The sequence below is a fragment of the Cyrtonyx montezumae genome, unplaced genomic scaffold, assembly GCF_038088225.1.
Source record: "Cyrtonyx montezumae isolate F1298 unplaced genomic scaffold, pur_monq_1.0 scaffold_3, whole genome shotgun sequence".
NCBI lineage: Eukaryota > Metazoa > Chordata > Aves > Galliformes > Odontophoridae > Cyrtonyx > Cyrtonyx montezumae.
This window is the reverse complement of record NW_027072034.1, coordinates 13,440,625-13,465,790: the sequence shown is the minus strand read 5'-3', so window position 1 is coordinate 13,465,790 and position 25,166 is coordinate 13,440,625. Positions and strand designations below refer to the sequence as shown.

At 37.4% G+C, this 25,166-nt stretch overlaps 1 protein-coding gene across 8 annotated transcripts in view; it reads right to left on the bottom strand.

The window, feature by feature from the left end:
• Nucleotides 1-1,597: 1,597 nt before the first annotated feature.
• LMO7 (LIM domain 7) overlaps nt 1,598-25,166 on the bottom strand; it is a 92,031-nt gene continuing 68,462 nt past the window's right edge. For 4 of the 8 annotated variants that reach the window (XM_065744051.1, XM_065744052.1, XM_065744053.1 and 1 more), the window contains 16 exons: nt 23,674-23,835; nt 22,199-22,383; nt 21,429-21,486; nt 20,429-20,485; nt 18,518-18,543; nt 18,097-18,201; nt 16,488-16,580; nt 14,668-15,050; nt 12,543-12,608; nt 12,178-12,243; nt 10,256-10,308; nt 8,738-8,957; nt 7,566-7,838; nt 6,142-6,250; nt 4,699-4,801; nt 1,598-2,336 (listed from right to left, as the gene is read on the bottom strand). In XM_065744051.1, the coding sequence (XP_065600123.1) occupies nt 2,314-2,336; nt 4,699-4,801; nt 6,142-6,250; nt 7,566-7,838; nt 8,738-8,957; nt 10,256-10,308; nt 12,178-12,243; nt 12,543-12,608; nt 14,668-15,050; nt 16,488-16,580; nt 18,097-18,201; nt 18,518-18,543; nt 20,429-20,485; nt 21,429-21,486; nt 22,199-22,383; nt 23,674-23,835 (1,982 nt within the window). In that variant the 3' untranslated portion in view covers nt 1,598-2,313. Of the gene's footprint in view, nt 2,337-4,698; nt 4,802-6,141; nt 6,251-7,565; nt 7,839-8,737; nt 8,958-10,255; nt 10,309-12,177; nt 12,244-12,542; nt 12,609-14,667; nt 15,051-16,487; nt 16,581-18,096; nt 18,202-18,517; nt 18,544-20,233; nt 20,276-20,428; nt 20,486-21,428; nt 21,487-22,198; nt 22,384-23,673; nt 23,836-25,166 lie in introns of all 8 variants that reach the window. The other 4 variants (XM_065744055.1, XM_065744050.1, XM_065744054.1 and 1 more) reach the window with 3 other exon arrangements.

The window sequence follows — 25,166 nt, the reverse complement described above, 5'->3', positions numbered from 1 at the left end:
TTCCAAGCCTAGAGTCTTCATATCACCACATTCCACATGTGATCTACCATTACCTACCACAGCAGTAGAAATCAAATGAAGTATCTTTACCAGTTTGCTTCACAGGAGGCACTAACTGAATACTGAATACCAAAGCCAAATCACAGAAAGGCTTGAACAAGGAGTTGAGCGAGTTTGGGTTCTTGAGACATTTTAGACCTCTTTTTCTTTTAAAAACTCAATATAAACTCAATATACGAGAAGAATGTTCATCACTTTGCGATTTAGCATTCATTTGCAGGTAACTTCTTTATGAAAAAAACTCATCTGTTCAGGTGAAAGATCAAAACTTGAAGCAAATCAGGAGACAGGTGGAGTTACAAGCAGTTACAAGAGGGCCCATACAAATGAAGATCTCCCACTACACTAAAATGACACGATCTTCCCTTGTTGCCCTCAACTACTGCAGCCACAATCTCTTTTCCCCAAACTCCTAATTCTCAGTAAGCCCCTGAGATGAAGGCACTGTAAGCTGCTTTGATGCCAGTCCCTGCAGCAATTTGTGGTGTTTGTAATACACATCCTAGCCATCCTCTTTTTTGGTTTCCTCCAGAAAAACGCTCTCTCAAATTCATCTGATCCGCTTTGCATGTTTTCCTTGCAGCTTCCAATGACATGGATACAGAATGCTATATACTTGTATATGAATTGCGTATGGAGCCTGCAACAAGAGGACATGGAACTGTTGCAGCAGGTCCAGAGGAGGGCCACAAAGATGACCAGAGGACTGGAGCACCTTCCCCTACAAGGACAGGCTGGGGCTCTTCAGCCTGAATAATGCTCTGGGGGAACCTTATAGCTGTTTTCCAGTACTTTAAGTGGGTCTACAGGAACACTGGGGGGAGATTTTTTATAAGGGCAGGTAGTGGCAGGAAGCAGGGATATTGTTTTAAACTGGAAAAGGGTAGATTTAGACAACACATCAGGAAGAAATTATAATACTGTGAGGGTGATGAGACACTGGAACAGGTTGCCCAGTGAGGCTGTGGTTGCCCCCTGTCATGGGCATCCTTGCCTATAGCAAGGGGGTTGGAACTAAGAGATCTTAAAGGTCCCTACCAACCCAAACAGTTCTATTGATTCTATGAAAGAAACTGATGAATGCGATTTGGGAGCCACTGATTAAAACCCCCTAGGGCCCTTTCATAGTGCGTCTTCAGAAGCTGCAGAGTCTAACTCAGAATATTCTCAGCACCTCGCTTCTAACCGCAGTAAGTAATTCCAGGGAACTTCGACCTCTTCCAATTGTCCTATTTTAGGTATGAGCACACAGGACAAAGAAACGGTCTTACCACTAACATTAAATGGTGAAGAGAAAGAGGATAAGAAGTTTGAGAGAAGAAACACGTATAAAATTTGAAGTCTGATACCACGACCGAAGAGAGAAAAGCAATAGCTATCAACTACACATATTTAGGTATACTTACACATATTTAGGGTGGCATTCTAACCCTAAATGGTATTTAAAGTGTTTTCCCAGGACAATATTCAAACAAATTATTTCAGCTAATCACTTTGTCAATACATTTTGCTAGAAAGAAAGAAAATAAGCTTCTAATAAATGCAACATCAGAAATTTTATTTACAAATATACTGTAGTTCAACAACCATTCTCCACCTAGTCTGTGGAGGAAAAAAAGTGATAGTTACATTTTTTCAAGAGGGAAAAGAGAATTCTTCCCCTTAAATGGATTCCATGGAATATTATGCCTTCACCACTGAGCAAACAGGTAATTCTTTGTATTTTAGTTTCAAAAAAGCACAATTTTAGAAACCAGCGTACGGAAAGCAAACACATTTGTGTGCATTTAAACGCAGCTTCATATTAACCTAGAGAATTCACTTCCAGTATATGTCAAAAATAAAGACAGCAATTGCAAATATATATTTATATTAACTATTTCTCTAATGCTCATTTCAAGAGCTTAGAAACAAAATACCCTCTTCATATACCATTGGAAAGTCAGCTAGTTGATTATAAGCCTCAAAAATATTTTGAAGTTATTACCGAAAATATACTTATTCTCCCTTGTGCTTTCAGTACTTGAAGCTGAAAAAGTGAAAGCATTTTCCCCAGATACGTCCTTACTGCAATTACTTTATCATAAATAAAAATACAGTTATATGAGGAATATAATGCATTGCTATGAAGACTAGACAAGCAAGAGTTACTTTTAGAAAAAACACACACACAATATATATATTTATAGATCTACATCAGCAGCAATCACCTCTTCTTCTATCTGCAACAGTGGTTTCATGTCTAGGTTTGCTTCACATGGAGGTTGGTTGTCCAGCTGTTAAAAGACAGAAGAAACTAATTAAATGCTAGCTACTGAAGAATTAAAGTGACAAAAATTCAAGTTTCCACTTAAAAGTTGTCAGACAATGGTAGTAAATTATCTATTAGAAGCAGTAACACAAAGTAATGCATACATTCTGAGTCTAGGAAGACAATTGTCATAAGCAATACAAATTTGGGTTTAATCGAACTGTAGCACTGCAAATATTTCAGGCCAAGTAACTTTCCACAGAGCATGCACCTTACCCAGGTTTTAAGGAATTGTTTTTAGTATTAACACAAGGACAGGCTGACATTTTTTCCTATATTTACCTTCAATAATCCAATTAAGATTTCTGAAATAACTATAGTAATACCTATCTTTTAAAAAGTTTATTATCCTGTCTCTCTGCGTGTATTTAAGAGCATCTGCCAACGCATCAATGGTTCACTGCAACGTTACAAGATTAAAACATAAAATTGACATAAAACTGTGCAAACCATAAAATTACATTGCAAATATTAGTAACCCTAGTTTTTCAAATCATTTAGCCAGAACATTCGTGTTTCAAAATAACAAATCATCAGAAAAGGTGACATGAAATGCTAACTGCAAAGTTACCTGATTACAGACCAGTGTTGCATTGCCAGTACACATTTTCATGGCAGTACTCACACAGCTGGATTTTGTATTGCTCAAATCATTAATTTTGCTTTCATTCTCTACCAGCACATTCACATTGGCTAACTTTTGTTTTGAGGTGCCCAATCACCCAGGAAGATGCATTCTGATGGGAAGGGTATACAACCACTTTTCACAGATTAACTTTGGTCCTGAAAGGCTACTGAACATCATGAGTTTATGAGCTAAAAACGTCAGAGACAGACTAAATTGCACTTGATTCAGGATAAAATTTTTGGTTACTGCCATCACAAAATACTCCCATGTCAGGGACTAAATAAGAAGACACTTTTCAGTTTCAAACTTATCAAACTCATCCAGCAATTTTGCATACAAAAGAAAAGATAGAGAAAGCTAAAATGACATGAGCAGGCTCCAGACTGAATTGCTCACACATTTGAATGCCTTAGAGAGGAACGTGGTCACTTTGGCATGGTTTTGTTCTTAACAAAAAGACATTCTCTGAACAGCAATTTGGAGAGATCTGACCAGTGCATTGGATCAACTTCAGAGGAAAGGTGATGACTTTCTTCTTTCCACTGATCACAGAGGTCTCCCTGCACTTAATGTTAGCCTCTGTGAAATACATCACTAGCATCAAGTAGCATGGGTTTGTTTTTTTGTTTATTTTTTGGCACCACACAAGTTTTTCTGTGGTGCAGGCAAATTTTCCTCCTCCTGCAAGCCAAAAAGAGCCTGAAAACAGCAAAACCACCCGATGCAATGTTTCTCTTTCTCCGAGCTGGGTTCTCAGCAAGCAGATGCCCAAGTCCTGCTCATGTGTTGTAGCATGAGTATCCTCTGCTCCTTTCTCTGCCTTCTAGACCACAATGAGAAAAATGTGCCAGGCTCATGTAGAAACACGCACATGTTTCCCAGGAAGTCATTCAGAAGCCCCTTCCATTATCTGAACTTTATCCCTTTAAAGAATTCCTTATTTGCTAAGTAGACTATATAACTCTAAAAGTAGAGTTATATAAAATTCCAAAGGCTTCTCAATTCTAGGAGGTTGTCTACCATCATATATGACAGCAGAAAAAACACCACCACTATTATTCAAAGCCTTAACATCATGCTCCAGTAAATCAGAATTTTGCAAACTATAACAAAGGAAAAAATATATACTGCACCTTTTAATTAAGATCTGTAAGTAAATCAATTCTTGCTGAACTTGTACCTAAACGAATAACCAATCACAGACCTATAATTCAAATAATAGCAGCATGGCAAAAAGAAAGCAGCACTTGTGCTGCTTGCACAGTATAAATTAATCTATTTCCAATTATGTGCTAGGATTGAACTAAATACAAACTGAGATTACTTTTTTTTTTTTTAAATCAATGTAGACAGTTTTTCAAGACTCCTCTGTTATCAAGAGAAGCCTGCTCAGCAACTGACAACTCCTTGACACCATTTTCTCAGATCTATGAAGAAAGCAAGATGACTACACCACGTTGTGTTTGAAGCAGCTCAATAACAAGGTGGTAAAGACAGCTACCAGGAAGTTAAAAGTTTAGAATGACTACCCTACAAAAGACAGAAATTGGCAATCAAACCTTTCTGAACCTATTCATTCATACACAGCAGTGTAAAGTAAAACACGAAAGCTATCAAATGGTTCAGCTACACAAATGCTTTTAGTTTCACAACATCAAGAACCACCATAGTCATGCACACTGCAGCCAAGTTGCCTTACTTTTAAATCTGAGATAGCAGTCGTTGCAGAAGAGTTTGTTGTTTCGGATCCTGACTTCAGCTCCAGATTGGGATCCCCCAAGGTCGCATCCACAGGCAACGCACTGCACGACAGATGAGTAATTAGCAACTCCTCACAAAACACTGAAAAAACAATGTTCTTCAAAAGTAGCTTGGATTAAACCCAGCAAAGCTTGAACCATAAACCCACAATCACTAGAAGCAAACATGTAATGGTTAGTGGACTGAAATGCGATCAACTCTGAGGAAGTATTTTAAGGCAACGATTGGACAACAGATAGAGTGATATACCAACTAAGTGAAGAAAGACCAGATGCTGTTTAGAGATTAGTTAATTACACTGAATTTGAACTTCAGTTCCTCTGAAAGCTGGCTCAACAAGGAAGAACTTGTTGCCTAGATGGAAACACCAGTTTTGACATAGAACACCTAGGTGTGCTACTCGCAGACTTCCATATGGCAGTACATGTGCTGGGGTCCTTGGTCCTTTGGCACTCAAACTTGTGTGCCCCAGTTTCCTGATTTCACATCATAGAAACTAGTCTTCATGCAAAAAGAAGGGCCAATTTCATTGTTGTTAAACATACTAATAAACAGCTAGGTACCTTTCATGCTAAAACTAAACAATTTACCTACAGTGGCTGAATACATCTTTGCTATGGATAGGAGCCACCTCTGAAAAGACCAGCTCAAAGCACACCACCACCTTTACCAAATTTATGAAAACAACTGTCTACAGATAACTTGTCTGCCTAAATAAAAATGATTTTTGTGGATGGCTATTTATCCAATTTTAGGACATTTTAGAAGACAAATTTTTGATTGCTTTACATAGGTTAGGACCTTGGACTTCCTTGCCCAGAATACATGTTCTGGGAGTATGTAGTGAAGATCAGCCTTTGGTGATTAATATCCAGGTTTAACAGCACTAAGAAGATATTTGAGTCAACCTCTTTTAATACTCCTGATAATTGAGTGAAGCACAGAGTGGAGTTTTATTAAAGCCAGGAAAGATGCAAGGTATAATGAGTTACTCCAAAGCAGAGTAATTCTTCATCCTGTACTTGGACAGGGGAACTACAAGTGCTTTTACATCTTTTGCAGAAGGCATCTTTTTTTCTGTTTCCCCACACTGATTTCTCTAGAAGAGGGGGACTCTGAAACTTGACATTATTTGCTGTCAAAGAAAGAACTGTGGTCTTACAGTCAGCATTATCACGTTTTTGCCAATTTCCTTCCTATTAACACTGAGTGCTAAATGTCTGCAGATAGGACTGCTTCATGGAAATATGCAGGTACCACACTGTTGGAGTAGAAGGCAAAGCAGGTGATTTTAATAAAGCCCCTGTGAGCAGAACAGTGAGTAGCCATGCGTGCTTCTGATTAGTTCTTGTTTCTTCACAGTGTTACTCCCAGCTCTCACCTTAAAGCAATGTAAATGATAACAAAGACCAAGAGACTCAATGATCATGGCTGCTCCTTTGCCCAGAACGTTATTACAGTATGAACAGATTTTCTTCCCACTGACTGACCTAGATACAGAACGAAAATCCTTAAAACAAGCTTGAAAAAGTTTAAAAGAGAAAAGTTAAAGATTTCCTGAGATTGAAAACACAAACATACTGGTAACAAAGTGGACTATTATGCTATTCAAGGAAAATAAATTGAAGAGGAATATTATTTGTAGATCTGAAAGCCAGGGAAAGCTGAAGTGTTCTAATTAAGATCAATGTTACTAGGAACAGACGAAGAAATCTGTCACATACTTGGGAGAAATTTCATTGTATAAAATACCTTCTACAAATAAACTGGAAAGTACATTAAGTTTAGAGAGTAAAAACACACTGCTTTTGTGCTCCTGCCCTGTTTCTTATTTGCAGGAAATTATCCTGAAGGCTAAGTTTTAGTGAGCACTACCGCCAAGTCCTACCATCTGCACCTTGTTAGATAACAGGAGGCTAAGTTCTGAATACACAATATTATCTCAACTCTTTGAACATAAGCCATACAGAGCTAGATTTCCTTAGATCTACCAAAATGTTGGCAAATCAGAAAATGGAAGTGAGAACAAGATAAGCACACATGTTTAAGTAGGTCATTTTCTTACATTAAAAAGAATGTAAGAATGAATCTATCTTTAGAAAAAATTGGTCAATTTATCAAAAACTGTCTGAGACTCCAAGAGTTAGTGAAGCAGTGTTTATAGTACTGTTAAATATAATACATGCAACTGTGTGTGGATGATCTTATCTCAAGGTGTTTTTAAAATGTTTCAAGTATATAAAATAGCAGAGCTATCTATCACAACTAAATTACACTTTGTTTCAAAATACATTGCAGTCCTTGCTTTCTCCTCCAAGATGAAAAACAACATCCTACTCCATAACTCTCTAGGGTCACGGATTATGAGCATTCTTGAGTGCTCACTGAGATGAGATTGACCACATGCCAGGACGAGGGGAGGAGAGATAAAGACGACAGCCATAAAGTGTGGGTTGGAGGATTCTTTTGTTAAAACACACCTCAGGAAACAAATATCTGAAACGCCAACTGGAGTAGGCTTTTACTAAGTGTTTTGGTAACCAGCATGCAGCTCTGAGACCAAAGGTTTTTTGTTTCAGTTTATTTTTCTTAACATATGTCAAGCACTGTTGGCAAAGCTGGGGAATTTTCTGTATGACTAGAGCAGGAAGTCATACCAGCCTACATTTCCACTGTCCCATTCAACCAGAAAACTGCAGGTACTCCTCAGACTAATTAATATTATTTGTTTACGTGCTGCTGCAGAACACTGCATCTACAGTTTCTGCTCTTCAGAGTGACCCAATGTGTAGGCCTTCTACTCACCTGCTGCGTGTCTGAGACCCTGGCTGGGAAGCAGAGACAGGAGACTGCACCCGGGGGGCTGCCTGGGATGCAGGTGGGGCTCTCACAGAGGTGGCCACAGGAGGTGCTTTGGCAGCAGAAGGAGTGCACATGTAGGCCCGGTTTGAAGTGGACACTGGGCGGCTGTGATCCTGATTAGAGGACAGAGATGAAGTGGAGGAAGATTGGTTCAGCCACGAGTGGTGCCTCCATGAGCTTGTTCTTGAGGAATCGAGATTGTCCAAAGACTCTCCTCTGTAAAACAGATGCATACACAAATGCAAATGGCAGTGCAGCTGAAACTAAAGAGCTATATTCTGTTGATGTTCTATAAAAACATCATAGCATTTTAAAAATTTTCTAGCATGAATATATTTCTCTAATCATTTGGAAAGTATTCTAAACACGTTGACTTAAAATGTTTGAATTGAAAATTATTCTTTGCATTCAGTCCTAGTCTGAAGGGAATAAAGAAGCAGAGGTGAAGGGGAAGTGGTACTTAATGTCTGCAAAGTAACAGCAAAACACTCTCCGCTGCAGCCTTATCGGGGTGAACTATGCCAGAATCCGTTGTACAGCAACAGACCTCAGATAATGGGCTTGTTTTTGTTGTCTCTAAGGGATACCAGATTGAAAATAACAATCCATATATGCTGAACAGCCACATCACCTATGAACAAGGTGCTGGTCCAATAGCCAAACATTCTCCTGACTGATAACTCAGGTATTTCCTACGTGACAAACTCAACATTCATATGTTACGTTACTTACAGAAGGAAATGAACTCAAGACTTTCTGATCCAATATTTCTTTGACAAAGAGTTATACTCTTCAGCTACAGTAATTTCCACAATAAATTATTGTACTGAAATTCTTAAGCATACCTGTCAGTACTACTGGTTTCCAATGCTGATATACCAGCCAAGAAATCAACAGTTATTTGCAGGCCACACACACACACTTTCTCTTGCAAGAAACCTTTAATCCCAGCCGGAATACAATTACCTTCTTCTAGCTTCATTGCTATTCAGTTTACCTTAAAGCTTTTTACGTACTGGATTTGTTTCAGTGTTCTGTAATAGGAGCTGAAGTTTAGAATAACAGAACAAAAATATCTGATGAGAGACAAAGTTAATTTTTAACATGATTCCTACCTCCTCATACTGCTGCCATACAGACTAATTGGCTCCTTATGCACACTGGAACTCCGCTGCCTAATCCAGCTGCTGTCCGTGTGTAGAGATGTTTTCTTTCTCATTTCCTGAAGGATTTGTTGTCTCTCTAACTCTGCTGCAGACAGGTTGTGCTCTTTCTGAGACCCCTTCTGCGACTCGCTTGTGTTCCAAGACCTCTCTGAATGCTTGCTCTGAGTACCTGTCAGGACAAGACACAGGCACAAAAGCAATTGTCAAGCATTTAGTACACCAAGTATAACTCCAGAAGCATTCATCATCACATTCAAAAGCTTCTTTCTACATTTGGGTTTCACATGATCAGCTTTGAATTTGCCCGCACATTATTGTTATTGCAAGATGTTTTATTCGAATTTCCATTAATAAATCCATATTTCCTTTTACATTTTTAGACTATCTACAACTAGGTATTTCTCTTCACTTCTAGTACAATATATGCATATTTGTGCACATAATTAAATGGCATAATTTATACCAGTTCCAAAAGTAAGGCTCTTCTTCTAGTTCAAACTGAAGCACACACAGAATACATAATTGAATAGTGGGATACTGTCTTTCAGAATTCATATTCTCTCTAAGTCATCCCTGTATTTAGGAATTCTTCCCCTGCTCACTCTACACACATCCGTCAAGCTCACTTGACAAAAGATTATACATACGTGCATATATATATGAGTATATTTCTATATAAAAACAAAAAACATAATATCTATCACTTGGATGTTGTGGTAACTAACCTATGGAAATGAGATTATGCAGTAGAAGACCTTTCAATACCTGTTTGAATTCTTGAAAGAATTCAATTCTCTAATCTCTTCTGACAGTTAGAGGGCAACACTTTTTTTTTTTGTTTATTTTCTAGACCCAGCAATTATCCCTCACAGTAAGATCATTTAATTAAGAAAATTACTCTAGAGTAAGTCACTTCAATTTTCTTCAAGATATTTAGAAAGTCTTCCTCTCTCTTTACTCTAGAAAAGCAGTAACAACTGATGGACAACTCAAGAAAGGCAGCAATAATCTCTGCAGTCCAGAAAACTGCAGAGCCACTATAACAATATCAAGAGGCAATTTTCATATTATTCCTATGCTAACAGAAGTTAAAAATGGCAAACGTGCACTGAAAACATCAGTCAATAAAAAAAACAGCTGCACATACCAAGCAGAGTCAACACATCAGGAGAACAAGCATTTTGAATTATATATAGGCATGATAGGTTTCATCTTCTGCACTTTCAGTCATCTAAAACTTCACCATCTAAGATCCCCTTGCATTCAGCACTACTTCAAGACAGCAGTTAATCATATTTATCCTGCTGACTGTACGATTTTTCCTTGTTTTCAGAGCTTCACTAAATTGTGCAACAGCATAAATTTGAACTATAATTCAGCTATGAAAAAGTACTTCACTAATTAATTTTCTTAGGATAACTGTTCCTGGTATACCAATTTTAAAAATAATAGAAATTAAGTACTTACTATTTCTGTTTGCATTGAATTCATTCAGCTCTGAAGTTGACTTGGATTTATTCCTAAAGATACAGAAAACATTCACTCAGCCAAGGAGCCCTCATCATGGATAAAGATTTTAGTGCAGACCACAGATACACAGCCCCTTTCTTTCAGGGTCCCTCTCATCAAATGCTTGCAACAAAAACCAACCAGGTAAACAAACAAAAACAAAGACAAACAAGATATTCCAGTGTCAAAAAAAGGTGTCAGTGTCACATAGCATTGGTAACCACATACTAAAGGCTGAAATCAAGTACTGAACATTCCCAGTGCTTCAGCTGATCTGTATTTACTTAACCAAAAATATGTTCAAAGCAAAGTCCCTTTCCTGTTGAAGCTTTCAGAAGACCACTACAGTGAAGATGCAGTAACTTTAAAAACACGTTCATAAATGATTCAACTTCATGAGCAACTTAAATCACACTTCAGGACATCACTAGGCTGTAAGCTAAATACTTTCTCAAAGACTGCACTCTGACTGTTCTCAGGAAATTTACTACTCACTGATTATAACCAGCAGCATATATATTTTAACAAATTTTAGCCAAGAAATGCCATTCTCTATATAGGAAGGCAAAGAGCAAAAAGCTGGGTTTCTGACTCCACGCAGGAGCTTCAGCAGCACCTCTGTGCTGCATTATTAGTCTCAATTAACACATCCAATTTTCTTGTTTAAGACACTTCTGAAAGGAACAGAAGTCTTATGTTGGTATAAAAATCAAAGCTGCTATTGCAGTGTGCTTATGAATGCAACACTGAATGCATAAAAATATACTGAGGGTGATTTTTTTTGGCTGCAGATAAAGGACGCATATACAAATTGCATCAAACTTTTTGCTTCCCCAGGTTTTGATTATTTGTTCTATACTGGGGACCTAATGCAATGATTACACAGCAGCTTGTATTGAGCAGGAGATCCAAAGAGCAGGTTGACCTTGTCTGGGCTGATTTTAAACACTTGAGTGTCTTCTTCATACATGTACACAAGAGGTAACTACCTAGTGCATGCAACTTCTGAAATTAGATTTACAGATAAAGTCATGATGGTTTCCCTGTAAAATCTGGGGATCCTCTTTATGTAATAAGGCATGCTTACTCCAATGGTAAGAACTAACTTAAAGCACAGATGATTTTTCAGTACTGTGAAATGCCATCTATAACAAAAGCTTGATAAAATATTCTGATTTAGGCTACTTCAGCATTTTCTAAACCATAGCCCAAAACTTAAAAGCCAGAAGAAAAGCCTATTCAAGAAGTCCAGCTAGTTCATTCTGTGGAAATGAGTAAAGGAACAAAAAACAAGGCATATTTAGCAGGTGGCACAGCGCTATCGTCCTGATAAATAAGCTGCTGCTGTCTGTCACATCCCTCCCTGTTTGCTGTCTCTAAGTTTCACAATCTTCACTGAGATGACTGCACCTTAATTTGTACAGCACACTATGACACAACCAAGAAATTGTTTTCCAGCCAGGTAAGTCTAATACCACCCACATATTGACTTCCTTATAGTTCTGCTTCTCCCAGTAAAATCCTGACTGACTGACTAACACTTGTTTACAGCACAGCGTGTGATTTGCCACGAGTTTGGTTATTTGTTTTCTCAGTACGAAACAGACCATAAAAACTGCAGCAGCTGCCAATGGCCAAAGCTGATCAGATGTTTCAAGGGTTTCTGACACAGAGTCCCACTGTGCACTGAGCTTTGAAGACTCACCTCCAGCACTGTGGGAAGGTTGGGTGCCATAACATTAGAAAGACGCAGAACTATTAGAGAGTGTCCAAAGGGGGACTATGAAGACAGAGAAGGGTGATTCTTATGTGTCCCTTCAACTCAGGATATTCTATGATCCCACATCACCATCTACACTGAAATTCAGTATCACACATACCTGTCAGAAAATGACTGACCAGGTCGCTCCTCGATGGTTTTGGAAGATTCATAGCGCTCATAATGCCTATAAAAATAAATTAAATTAATAAAGATCTATAAATATTCCCTGTAAAAAATATTCAAAGCAGATCCTTAAGAAAACAAAACAAACAAAAGCCTCCACAAACACAAAGATCTAAGGAGCCTTAATTTCATCAGTCAGAAATACAACAAACAAAAGGAGCCAGAAAAACAAAGGCAGATAGAAAATCAGCCTGAAATTTCCTCCTTGTAAGTGAGGAGTAGAAACCTCTACATGCCTAAACTCTTAAAACTTAGTACTGAAGATATTTCAGCCTGCACACTGATGGCATTTCTTCTCACCTGTCAATGAGAGGTTGGCCAGGTCGGTTCTCTATTGTTTTGGATACTTCATAGCGCTCATAACGTCTAGTAGCAACATACAGATAAAAGGAAATATCTATTACAAAAATCTCAAAATTGAACTAATAATATATACATATACATAAAATGCAAGCTTCAGATGTTAAACGAATGTGAAAACACAAGGGAGAAGCTTAAAAACAGACTAAGATGCTGAAAAAAGTATAAATACACAACAGTGATTATCTCATCTGTTTTAAAGCCAGAAGATAAGCTTTGTCCAAACACAGCAATTCTCCAAAACTTAGATGCATATTCTAGTAAATTTCATGCTATGGACCATAATCCATAGAGAAACACTCACTAACTTCTACAGAGCTCTTCCAGCTGCCTGTCCCGGCCTCAATGCTCTGCTATCAGCTGAGTGAGGACTCAGCTCTTTGTAGCATCATGCTTTCATACACAGTCAATGCAGCATTTCAGATTTCAAGCCAAATCTCCAGATATCATTGCAACGCAAACATTTAGTGCTAGTTACTTTAAATCCCAGTTTGACTGAACTTATTCTTTTACTACTCAGCACAGCCATCCATGTTTAGCAATGCATATCCTTTTGCAGCAACCTCAGAAGCAATCACATCCCCTCAGACGAAAGCATATATCAAGGATTTAGATATGCAGATATCACAGCAGCTTCACAGGTTACTGCATTATCTCTTATTATCTTGCAAATGGAGCAAGCAAAACTATAGAACTACACTGGTTCAGCTGCCAAGAATAACCAGTTTAGCCACTGAAACAGCCATGCCTCTCCCTTCCTCTGCAGCAGTAATTCACCATGAGCTAAAGAAACTCCACATCTCACAGTCTCCTCAGCAAATATATGCAATTTTAGAATCTTTTTTTTTTCTCTTAAGATTTAACTTGATACTATGTGTTATCTTCTTGCTTCTACAAGAAAAGGGAAAAATCCTCAAGGGAAACAGCCAAGTTTGCTGTATGCAAGGCAGTAAGCTAAGTGCACAAGAAACAAGGGAAAGTTACTGCTTTAATCTTTCAGATAGATTAATCTCCTGTGATGCCTCAAACAGTAGTTGGAAAACTTCTATGCATGAATTTGCATTTATTAACTATTTTATTTATTAATTTTAAGCACACTGATGATAAAGGTAATGAAAGAAATGTTTAAACACTCAAGGATAAATATGTCCACAGTGGATATTTCCAATGTGATACAATACCTAAGCCAGTATTTGCTAACTCACATGTGATGATGCTTCTCACTGAGAAATTAGGACACTGGCACAACTAAACTTTACTGTTGCACTGCCAAACCCAAATGACAGATGAATCTGTAAAGATCAATTATGGCTTTGTTATAAGAGTTAGCTTGATATTTCTTCTGAAAGCCCTGTATATTGAGCCATTGGCTCTCAATTTGCAATCTTACACCGGGGTTCTTACAAATCTTCATATTAAGTGCTTCAGGTCATCTTTGATTTGGCTACAATTACTCTCTACTCTCACTATCTAAAAATGAACAGAAGTGGGTTAATAGACCACTCCATTCAAGAGGGACGATTTCATCTTGCACATGATTCTTCTACCATCAGAAAGAAAGAATGGCATTTTATTCATTCTCAGCAGGATCCTCTGTGTAATACAATATCATTTATAGCAATGAGCACTGGCAGTCAGGCTGCAGAATTTTAAGTTACCATCCATTAGCTTCTAAATCTCTTCCTTCAGCTGAAATGCAAAAATGAATGTGCAATTATTTCTAAACTATTAGAGCACAAAAGAAAACTAGTCTGCATAAGGTGAAGAAATGGTTTGCAACAAAAGGAACTAAGGAATCGTGGGGCTCAAATTATGCCAACTCAGTCACCCGTAACGTCTGATTGTGCTTACAGAACGCACAAAGGATGGCAGAATTGGGATAGCTTTACTATTTCACTGCTGAACTACATATACAAGATGGTTAGGTTATCATGTAGTGCCTTGAACTGATAAATCTACAATATGAACCTGACATGAATGCATTTATCTATTCAAGACATGCACTCCATTTAAAAAGGTATTCTTAATTTTTACGCAGAAGGGAGAGTTCAACTCAAGTGCAGACCTTTGGTACTGAGATGTCTCTGCTGACATTTCCCTCTGCCTTTCTGCTTGCTGCCTCTGCTCCTCCATCTCTGCCCGCCGCCTCTGCTCTTCCATCTCTGCCCGCCGCCTCTGCTCCTCAGCATATTGCTGCTCCCTCTCTTTACGTTGCCTCTCTAGCTCTAGTTCTTGAAGTTCCCTTTCTTGCTCAAAACGCAAGGCTGCTTCTTCTTCCTCCTGAAGCCTCCTTTCTTCTTCCTTGGCCAGCAAGTGTGCTGCCAGCTCACTTCCTCCATCCCCTTCTTGCTCCTCAGGAGTACTTGCTTCAGGGCTTGCCATCCAGCTGGAGGCAGATGGAGCTCGTGCAGAGACTGAGATTGTGTTGGAGGTTATAACAGTTTGTTCCTGTAGCAGATAAAAGAAATAACATTTTTAGGGGAATGGAGCTCTGTGTGCTGGGGTTTATTTTTAGGGGTTTTTTTTGTTGTTGTTGTTTTTCTTGTTTTTTTTTTCTTTCTATAAGCAGATTGCTGAATCAGAAAAGGTTATTTATTCCACATGGGAAAGATGGTGTAAAAAGCATCCCAAATACTCTCAAATGCAAGAGACAGGGTGTACTTTGGTTTCTTTTTGAATGTGTGCCTGCTGGCATATTCTCCTAATGCAAGAGCTTCATTCCACACAGCAGCCTTAGCAAGCATTATGGGCAATGTGTCCACAAGTATGTGAAACATTCTGTTTTCTAAAACCCTTCTTACATTTCATGCCATTCCTTCTCCACTTAAATCCCCACCAAAAACAAACTCTTCATGATACCCAACATTTTTATTATTTCCAAGCTTGAGACCTATCCAAGACAGCCACTGCAAGTGTGTACCTGACCAATGTATTTCAAAGGAATCATCATGTGGAGGAAACCCTCAGCCTCCTACATTCTGCCAATTGAAATTTAAGTATCTGACTAAACACTAACTTTTGTCTCAAACTTGAAGAAGGTCTTTCAGCAGTCAAAATAAGTTTTAACTGTAGAGAACAAATACTCTTTGTCAATTAAGGACTACTTCATCCAAATTTTTAATTTTTTTTATTTTTTTACATTCTTGTACAGCAAAGACTTTGAACAGCTGAAACAAGCTTCTTCTACATTAAAATCCTAAGCCTTAATTCAAAGTCTTGATGCTGATGATTACATGAACACAGTGATGTAGCTGGGGTGCCTGAAGCTAAGGTCATATAGCAATAGAGAAGAGATATCACACACTTCCTATGCTCAGCAATAAGCAAAACAAAACAAAAAAAACCTGTACTTGTTCTCATAAACAGCCACAAAAGTAGGCAGCTATAAAAACAACACAGATTCCAAGTTTTAAAATGTGACAGCGAAGCTGAAGTTGATTTGATATGTAAATTTTCCAGAGAGGACAAACTGAATGCCAGCAAACAGCCCAGAAATTACAAACACACCTAATGATCAAGTACTGAAGCAGAATTTCAAGAAGTAACATTAAGAGGTAAATATTACACAATAAATCTGACTATTTGATTCTTGCCACAAGAATTCATATAAACTGCAACATTTTGCCAACACTTCCTTCATGTTAGTTACATAATCAATCCACGATGAAAAAAGTAAACTTAAACAGGTCTCCAAGCACCCCATTTCCCCTTTCCACTTTACCAATCTCTTTCTATCAAGTCATAGACAATCATTTTGATTATCCAAAACAAGGAGATAAATGACAAAGAAAAATAATTATTTGTATGTTTACATGTTCCTACTAGTAGTTTAAAAAGCCACCATGAAACTGAACAGTCAAAAGCGAAGCCATACACACAGCTTACCTCATCTAAATACTTGGAGTTTTCCTTTTCTGCTTCTTGCTTAGCTCGTAGCCATTCTTCCCTAAGTTTTTCTTGTTCCCGTTTGTACTTCTCCTGTTAGGTTAGATTGTAGTTAAACACATAAACCAGGAATTTGATTTAATTGCATTAGAATACTCTACTTTTTATTTAATGAATGCAGTATAAACATGTTTGAGCTCCTCCAGGATGTGAGGTAAGCCAAAGATGAATGATACACTGGCTCAAATACAATCACAAGGAGTTCAGTCATCAATTTCAGAGATTCCAGGCTTCTTATATGATAAGTCTCATTACAGCTGACCTCACATCTGCTATATTCCCTGTCATTACAGCTGACTTTTGTTCAGTTGGGAACTAAGCTATCTAAAGTATTTCTTGATTACAGAGTAATTGTATTTAACTTGGAACTGCACAGAGTAATATGATAAATATAAAGCAATCACTAAGTGAAATATGAGGCAGTAATTTGGTTTCAGCAAGAACATTTGGTCTTTTAGAAACTTTATCTGAACAAAAGCCCTATTTTTGGACCTCCAATTTCATCCTATGACTGGTTTTAATATGAAATCAATGTGATGTCTTAAGGCTTTACTCAGCATACACAGTAAACATTTTGTTGCTTTTGTTAATCACCACCTCAGTCTTGGGAAAAACAAAATATGAAATGACTGCAAAAGTTACTTCTAAGATGCTCTAGATGTCAAATTGTGCACCTAAGCATAACAGATATACAAATGTGTTTAGAAAGTCACTCCTGCCTTGTGGAGTTCACTAAAAGGAACGACAACAGCTGAAACATCCAAAAAGCAAGAGAATAGTTAAACTGTGCTTTGTCATCATGATTTACTGCTGAATGCCTAAATGCTATTTAAGATGTCTTGTGCAGAATAAATGACATTCACTGATGCCTCTGCTAGCCAACAGTCTTTAGATGCTTAATTTCCAGAGATGCATCTTACAGTAAAGACCTCAGAATTATAAGCCTACTCAGTCCTGAAAAGTGTGCTTGGTTTTTGTATATCATCATAAGATAGCAAAAATTGCCCCTTTTACAACACTTTCCTCTCTTTGCGGAAACTGGTTGTTGAAGTGGTTTTGCATTAGTCAGTTGTTTTGGCTTTCTGTGGTCCTGGGAAACAAGCTGACTCCAACAGAATAGCTGACTGCTAAACAATAGGATACTAGCAGGCCTCTAACCATGGCAGCACTTTGTATTCAGAGATGAAGGCAGCCAGTATCTAGAATGGACAGTAAAAGTCATCCTAGAGACTTTTCTTGCAAGAAAATAAGATGTATATTCAAAACTGATGACTTAGAACTTTGCTAGTTGTAAACTATTTTGCCAGTGAGAGCAAACCAGCCTTCTGATGATCGAGTACTTCTGGTTGCAGTGAATATACAATCCGGGTTTGATTCTGTGAAACTTATTAATGTCTTTTCCTGTCTGAAAAATTGTGCACGTGACCGTGCAGCCCAGCAAATGCATCTGGAAGTCTTATTCTGCCATCAGTAAGAAGAGTTACAGAATTAAAGAAAAGTTTTCTTCTCTAATAGTTACCAATCACAAAGCCATGAAGACTAACGTTACCTGCAGTAAGCGATCCTGCTCCTTCTGCCATTTCTCTTGTCGTTTTCGTTCTTCTTCTTGATCCCAAACCCGACGACTTGGAACACTAATGGATGGGACTGGGAGCTAATACAGCAGGGAAATGAATTAGTACTATCTTACTACATGTCATCAATACTCTACATAAAATGAGAAATAAAAGCCGTTACAAGAATTACAGCTTTATAGTGGCAAGAACATGGTTCAGTGTCTTCAAAGAGACAATAGGGCAACCATCCTCCTACACATTAAAAAGTCTCAGTACTCTCTAATTTGATCAGGATTTAAAGGTAGTGTAAAAATATATGTATATATATATATATATATAAGCAATAGAAAGCAGTGGGCCTCTTGAAAAGACAACTATTACACAGCTAATTAGTAGTTTGTAAACAGTACTTACATCAGGCATTGCAGGCTCTGGGCCTCCTGTGGGATTTTGGAGTAGAAGACAAAATAGAAAAAGAAAAAACAACAGGAATTATTAGAACAATAGACATTTAATACTTATCCTAATGTAGAAAGTCTGAACTTCAGATGAGTTTTTTGATTCTGTAGTAAGCCATGCTTGCATTTGACCCTACTTCACGCTAATTAGAGCTCAGAATACATTAGGTGCTTTAAACTAATGTAGGTGACGATTTAAAGACTCTACATGCTCACGAGTGCCACTGGTAATTGCTTGGATTAGCGGTACCTCTCCCACTGTGGTAATACAGAAGTTCCTTGCTACAGCTTTTCTAGCATTATTGTGAAATCTTATTGTTCAGCACACCTGGGTACAGCAGTCATTTGCCTAATACCGTCGGCATGACTTACAAGCAACTTCTATTCCACAAAACTATTTTCCCTTTCCAACTGCCCTTCTTTCCTACTCTCCAAAGCACGTGTTAATTTGCTGAGCTTGTCACTATTCACCTCAAACCATATACTATTTGAGGATATGATGTCCTAGCTTATGCCAAAATGATTGCTAAAAAAAAACAAAACATATAAATGTGCTGATGTAATAAAAGTTGAGAAAATGTGGAGAAGCACTAAGTAAATCCTTCCCCAAGCATCATCTTACATAATGATTGTTTGTTGTTAGTATCCTTGCTACTTAGCTAATTTCAGTTAAAAACAATGCATAAATACAACAAGTTGCAACATTCTTAATTTAGGATACAGAGGACATCTCTCTTGTCTTACTCTCTAAGACTATGCTGGCCTATACAGGCTTAAAAAGAGAATACTTTCATAACAGTATAATGCCAGAGAAATCTAAAAAGAAGCAAAACTGCGCTCTAGAAATATACACTTTTCCTCCTCCTCAAGCAGAAGTTAAATACGGCAAGTATTGCTATAAAATTTGAACACAAATTTCATAGCCAGCATAAAAAAAAGCCACAAACAACCAACAGAATATCAAAGATACAGTGCAGCAAATAGAATTACACAACCACAAACACAGGTATATACTGCAGCACTTCACATATCACTTCTCAAAAACATGAAAGCCATTATCACTGAGGCAAAGTCCTGACTCCACTTAAATCTTAAGCAAAATTCACACTGGTCTTCCAGTGGGCCAGAATTTCACTTTCAGGCTACAATAAAATAGCAAGTCATACAAAGTCTGAAGACAGCATTAGGCATACATTAGTGTAAGCATGTGAGTTGTGACATGCAGAACACCAAAACGCAACCTACAAAACCAAAATTAAGTGCTTCACTTTTTTATTATTATGTTTTTAATTTTTAGCCTTCAAAAGCCAATAGATTCATTTCAAAATTTATACCAGTTTTTTCAAGATCTAGTGACTACACCACGTAGTGGAAAGTCAGTTACTGCTGTTTTCCACTAATTTTGAAAAACACACAGGGCTACAACTCCAAATAAACTCAAATTCAGAGTTAAGTATTTTCTTAACAGCTGTTTGAGTTCTGCACTAAGTCTCTGCTGGAATAGTCAACATTATTCTGTTTTGTAGGTAGTAGAAGACCTGAACAGGGTGCTATCCCTCTTGCTCTTAACTCAGTGTATAAGAGAAGTATGAACAACACATAAGAGAAGAAATTAAAAAAAAAAAAAAAAAAAAAAGCTATAAATATAAGAGAACACACAAAGACCCATTACCACAGAGGTAGACCCATGAATTGTAAGAATAACCTGATGACCCTAGGGAAAGAAGGGAAATGAATTACGTTGCTTCAAGATAACTGCAGCAAACAATGCTGAAGAGGCAGAGTACCCAGCACCAGAACTGTTAGGAAGAGTGTGCAACAAGAACATTTTCATGAAAGTACATGAAATGTTAGCTCTTTGATTTACCTTGTTCAAAAAATTGTGACCGTCTTTTTAAGTTTTTCAAAGAAATAGGTTCAGTTGCTATTTGAAAAATACAGAGAATACAAACAAATCAATGAGGTGCTGTTTTGTTTTTCTTTTAAATGACTATCACCACTGGATAACACAAGTGATTATTATACCTCCAGTCTATAGCCACGTCATTTAAAAAAGAAAAACAAGCCCTTTATTTAATCTTTCACTGTAATAAATACAGGTTTTAGTTGGTTACAGCATACACTGATTAGTATTTCATTTTAATATCTAACATTGTCCAGTTATAACAATAATACAATTTACCATCATCTGAAAACCATCTCCAGAAGGCAAATGACCTTTTGGGGGAACTCCTGTAAATTACCATGCGCATGCAAGATAAAATGAAATATAAATTTATTTTCCAATAGGAAGTCTACATACCTGGTTTCTCTCGCTGTCATCAGGTAGTATTATCATTGTTAATAGTATCATAACTAATTATTATTCATACCTGAACCATCGATATCATTCTCCAGTAATAAAGGTAAATTAAAAGAACAACAATAAAAACATCCACTGCCAACATCCCTCTCCTCCCCAAAATCCTCATAAGTGAAATAGTTAAATAAATAAATAAATAATAATAATACTAATTTCATACTGTTTTCCTAAGCAGTTAAATAAACTGATACTCACACTGAATCAGGCTTCACGTGATGCAGTGGCAATCATAACAAATCCTGTGCCTTCTCTTACTTTTTAATCCCAACCCGTACAGTAAGTTTACATCAACTAAATTCTGAGACAGGGGATTGGTTTCTAACAGCTCAGCATATTGTGGAAGCAAGTTACACCCAGTCTGGATGCAATTAGATCTCTGTGATACCTTTCAGTTCATTAAGATCTCACTTAGTCTACCGTACAAAGCTTGTGATGATTACAGGTTTAGTATCTGTGCTTGTTCCAAACCCATACAATTATAAGATGAAAAGCAATGGTAGTTTACCTCTTTGTTCATTAGATCCAAGATCTTGCATGCCATTTATCAATTTTGTTTCTGTACCCTAAAAAAAAAGATTAAAAAAAGCAGTGCTCAAGTTTATTAGACTTGTGGAAGTTGATTCAATTAAACAATGCCCCTGATTGGTATTGTATATAAGGAAACATTCCAGAATATAAGAAGTTCAACAGAAAGATACAAAACTGAAACTTCTTGAGTGGAATATACCTGGTCTAGGGGAGCTGCTTTGGCAGAGGGTTGGACTAGATGATCTCTAGAGGTCCCTTCCAACCCCTACAATTACTTGAAAATGACTGCAGGCTTTTGTAGGGATCAATGACAAGCTGTGAATTGGTAGCTGATATTGCAAGAAAGTGCCAGAAGTCAAGATCTTCTATTTCAGATCCCTCCACAGACAGGCTGGGAGTTACTTGCAAGTAATTTAAAAGCATATTCACACTGTTCCTCTGGATTTCAACATTCATTTACACTAACAATGAAGGTAACATGATTTTCTAAAGAGTGCATATCTTTTAGTTGAAGTATATTCTCTTAATATTTGTCATAAATCTATGAACAACAAAGTTCTCAGAGCATCTTAATAAATAGCCAGATACATCTCTGTATTTGCAATAATTTGTATGCTCCTTAGAATTAGCAATGCAAATTAAGAATAAGTTTTCTAAGGTCCTCTTTTCTTTTTTGCTCTCCCCTTTACTGAGGGGACCAGTTTTCACTTACTACTTTCCCCCAAAACTATTCAAAAACACACTCACAGAACTCTGAAGACCGCTGGAGAATTCTCTTTTTGTTGATATGGTTGAGACGCTTGAAACACGTTCTCCAGAAGTTGCATCAATCCATTTATTATCAGATGTACCTATAATGTTGGTACCCATACTGGTGAGATTGAGGATTTTATGTCTTACATGTGGCAGGGAAGGCTGGTCTTTGCCCCAGTCTTTTGGTACGTGGAGATCAAGAAATTAACACAGACAGTAATGTCAAAGAACAGGACAAGAGTTAGTGAAAATACATTAAAATAACACAGGAAACACATAAACAAAGAAGGAGAGACACCAATCAGATGGAATTTGTGGAGACAGGACAAAGGGCATTTATGAGAAGACCGCCTTCCCCCAAAAATACAATTGTTAGTCAAAAGCCATGTAAGAGTTCACCAGGTATTTTGCTAACATTGGAATACAGCAGCTCAACATTAGAAAGTAATTAGTATTCATTGACAACTACTTCATCAGCATTAGTAAGGATCAAGAAAATTCTACTCTACTCACACAAGGTACAGTTTCAATCATACACTATCCAGTGAAGTGTCATTTTCATGTCCAAGCTACTCAGGAAACACAGGGCAAAAAATGAAAAGGTAGTCTAAACTAGAAAAACTGATGAAGGTAAGGGAAAAAAAAAAATCATCTTCATTTAGTGTCCACTACAACACCACCCCCATGCCCCTCCCCATACTCTAAACTTTATTATTAGCTTTTCTACAACAATTTCACTCTTAATTTATGCTATTAGGTGCTACTCATCTTTTCTGTGCCACACTGTTTTTTTCCTCACTTGTTGGTAAATTATTCCCACTAAAATAATGTTTTGACATCATAGCTTCAATCAATCACTGGTCACATTTCCAACTCTTGATTAAATTCAAAGCAAGCCTGAAGAGCTCAACAAAGCCTTCAGCCTTCACCATTTTAGAGGTATTACTGCATCGTGATGTTTGGTCCGATTGTCAAAACTATAGCACAAAGAAGCTATATGAACTACAAGCTTGCATATCAGCAAAAAACCTCCCAGAACAAAGCAGGAAAGACTCTCCTTCACTGAAGAAAGGAGGAACTGAAGATTGATGGGCTTAATCATCTTACAGAGACTAATTCCTCTTCATTTTTGTGGTATAGCAGAAAAAATAAGATTTCATATTCCCTTGTGTGTTGGTGGCACGTTTTATTTATGTAATTGCACTTCCCCCTAGAAACAGGTCAGAGCACTAGACAGAGGTCAGTAAACTCAACGTTTAGTAGATTGGCTTGCCAAAACATTTCCAACGCACGAGCAGTTAAAAAAAGCCAAGATGTGTTAAAATGCAACAGGCATACTAGCAAACTACTTAGCTCAGATACGTATTACTACTGTAAGGCTAATAAGGAGACTCAGCTGTCAGGTTCAGCAGAGACAAAGCTTATTTGCCTTACAGAGCATACTGTACCTGCCCTATGAAACAACTCACCATTCTTTCCATATCGTCTAACATCCATGACCAGGTTTCCAGTTTCCAGTGCTCTGCTGATGGCTTCTTCCCACTGACTACTGTCCATTTGTGAAACCTTTGTGCCGTTGATAGCAATGATCTCATCACCTACCTGCAGCTGACAAAGTGCTGCAGGGCTATCTGATGAAAACAGAAGAAAAAAATGTTTTCAATCACAGTTATTTTTTAAACATAGTTATGACAGTGAGGAAAAAAATTACTCAGTCGAAGAAATGCTTATCAGTGGGTATTCAGAAACTCCTAAGAAAAACTGACTGCACTGTAAGGTTTGTGAAATCAGTTAATATTAATGTAGCATTGAAATCTGATAAAGAAATATGAAAAAAAATATTCTGGGTTAGCCAGAATGTGGATGCTTGCAATCTCATTTAACAAATGGCCTCTGGTTAGCCCACTCCTGCCTCAACCTTTATAATCAAGGATAGTAACAGAGAGAGGCAGCACCACAGTGCCTGTAGCAGAAATTTGCTGAAATTCAGCTAACGTTTGGAAAATCCTCTTATTTGCCCCCAAAAAACAGATTCCATAACTCTGTTAATTCCAGTATGAGCTGGCTTTCTCATATTCTTATTTATATTTTCTGAGCTTGATTGATAAGAATACCCACTGCTATACTACTTTGCTAAAGTAGCTTCAATTTTGAGAATTGACTGGCAATTAGACTCACTGAAGATACTGTTGGGTGCTGTCCTATTACAATTCTCTGGATTGCATTCATTTTGCCAGTGTGTACAAGCCAATTACAAATTTTATTGCAATTTGGACTTTGAATTTTACCGATATTTTGCAAGAGAGGATGTACTTTATACTCTTTTTCACTTATTACTATGTGTTGGCAGTTAAGCTAGCCTAAGGACAGAGTGCATACAAAAGCAGTTAATAAGCCTTCTCTTTCTTTTCTCTTTTTCTTTTTCCTTTTAATAATTCAGAAAGCAGACAAGTTGAGAAACCTCAGGCTTCCCTAAGTACAGTTTTATAAATTATACTTGAATGGTTCTCCCATTGAGAATAATTCCCCCAGCAGAACAAGTGTGGATTACAAAAGTGAAGCATTTTCCAGATTAAGTGTAGAAATGCACACATACTTAAAATATACCAAGAACAATGCTATATTATGTTACCAGAAAGAAAAGTGGACAAACATGACAGAATTAGATATCATATGCTTCATTTTAACCTTATTTTGACTCCTAGCAAAATGTTGTTTGAAGCCTGGATCATCCAACTAAGGATCCAGATAGCTTTAATTTTCCTACGTCTAAATAAATTATGAAATGAAGGAAAGCTACAATTCCTAATAGTAAACTAAACAATGATCCTACATGGTACACAAAAAATGATGACACTAACTTCTGTGTTGGAAGAGTACAGCTCTATATCCTACTTCTCCACTTTTTATATTCTTAAAGCATGGACTTATACTCCATTAGCTGTTATCAGCAAAGCTCTCA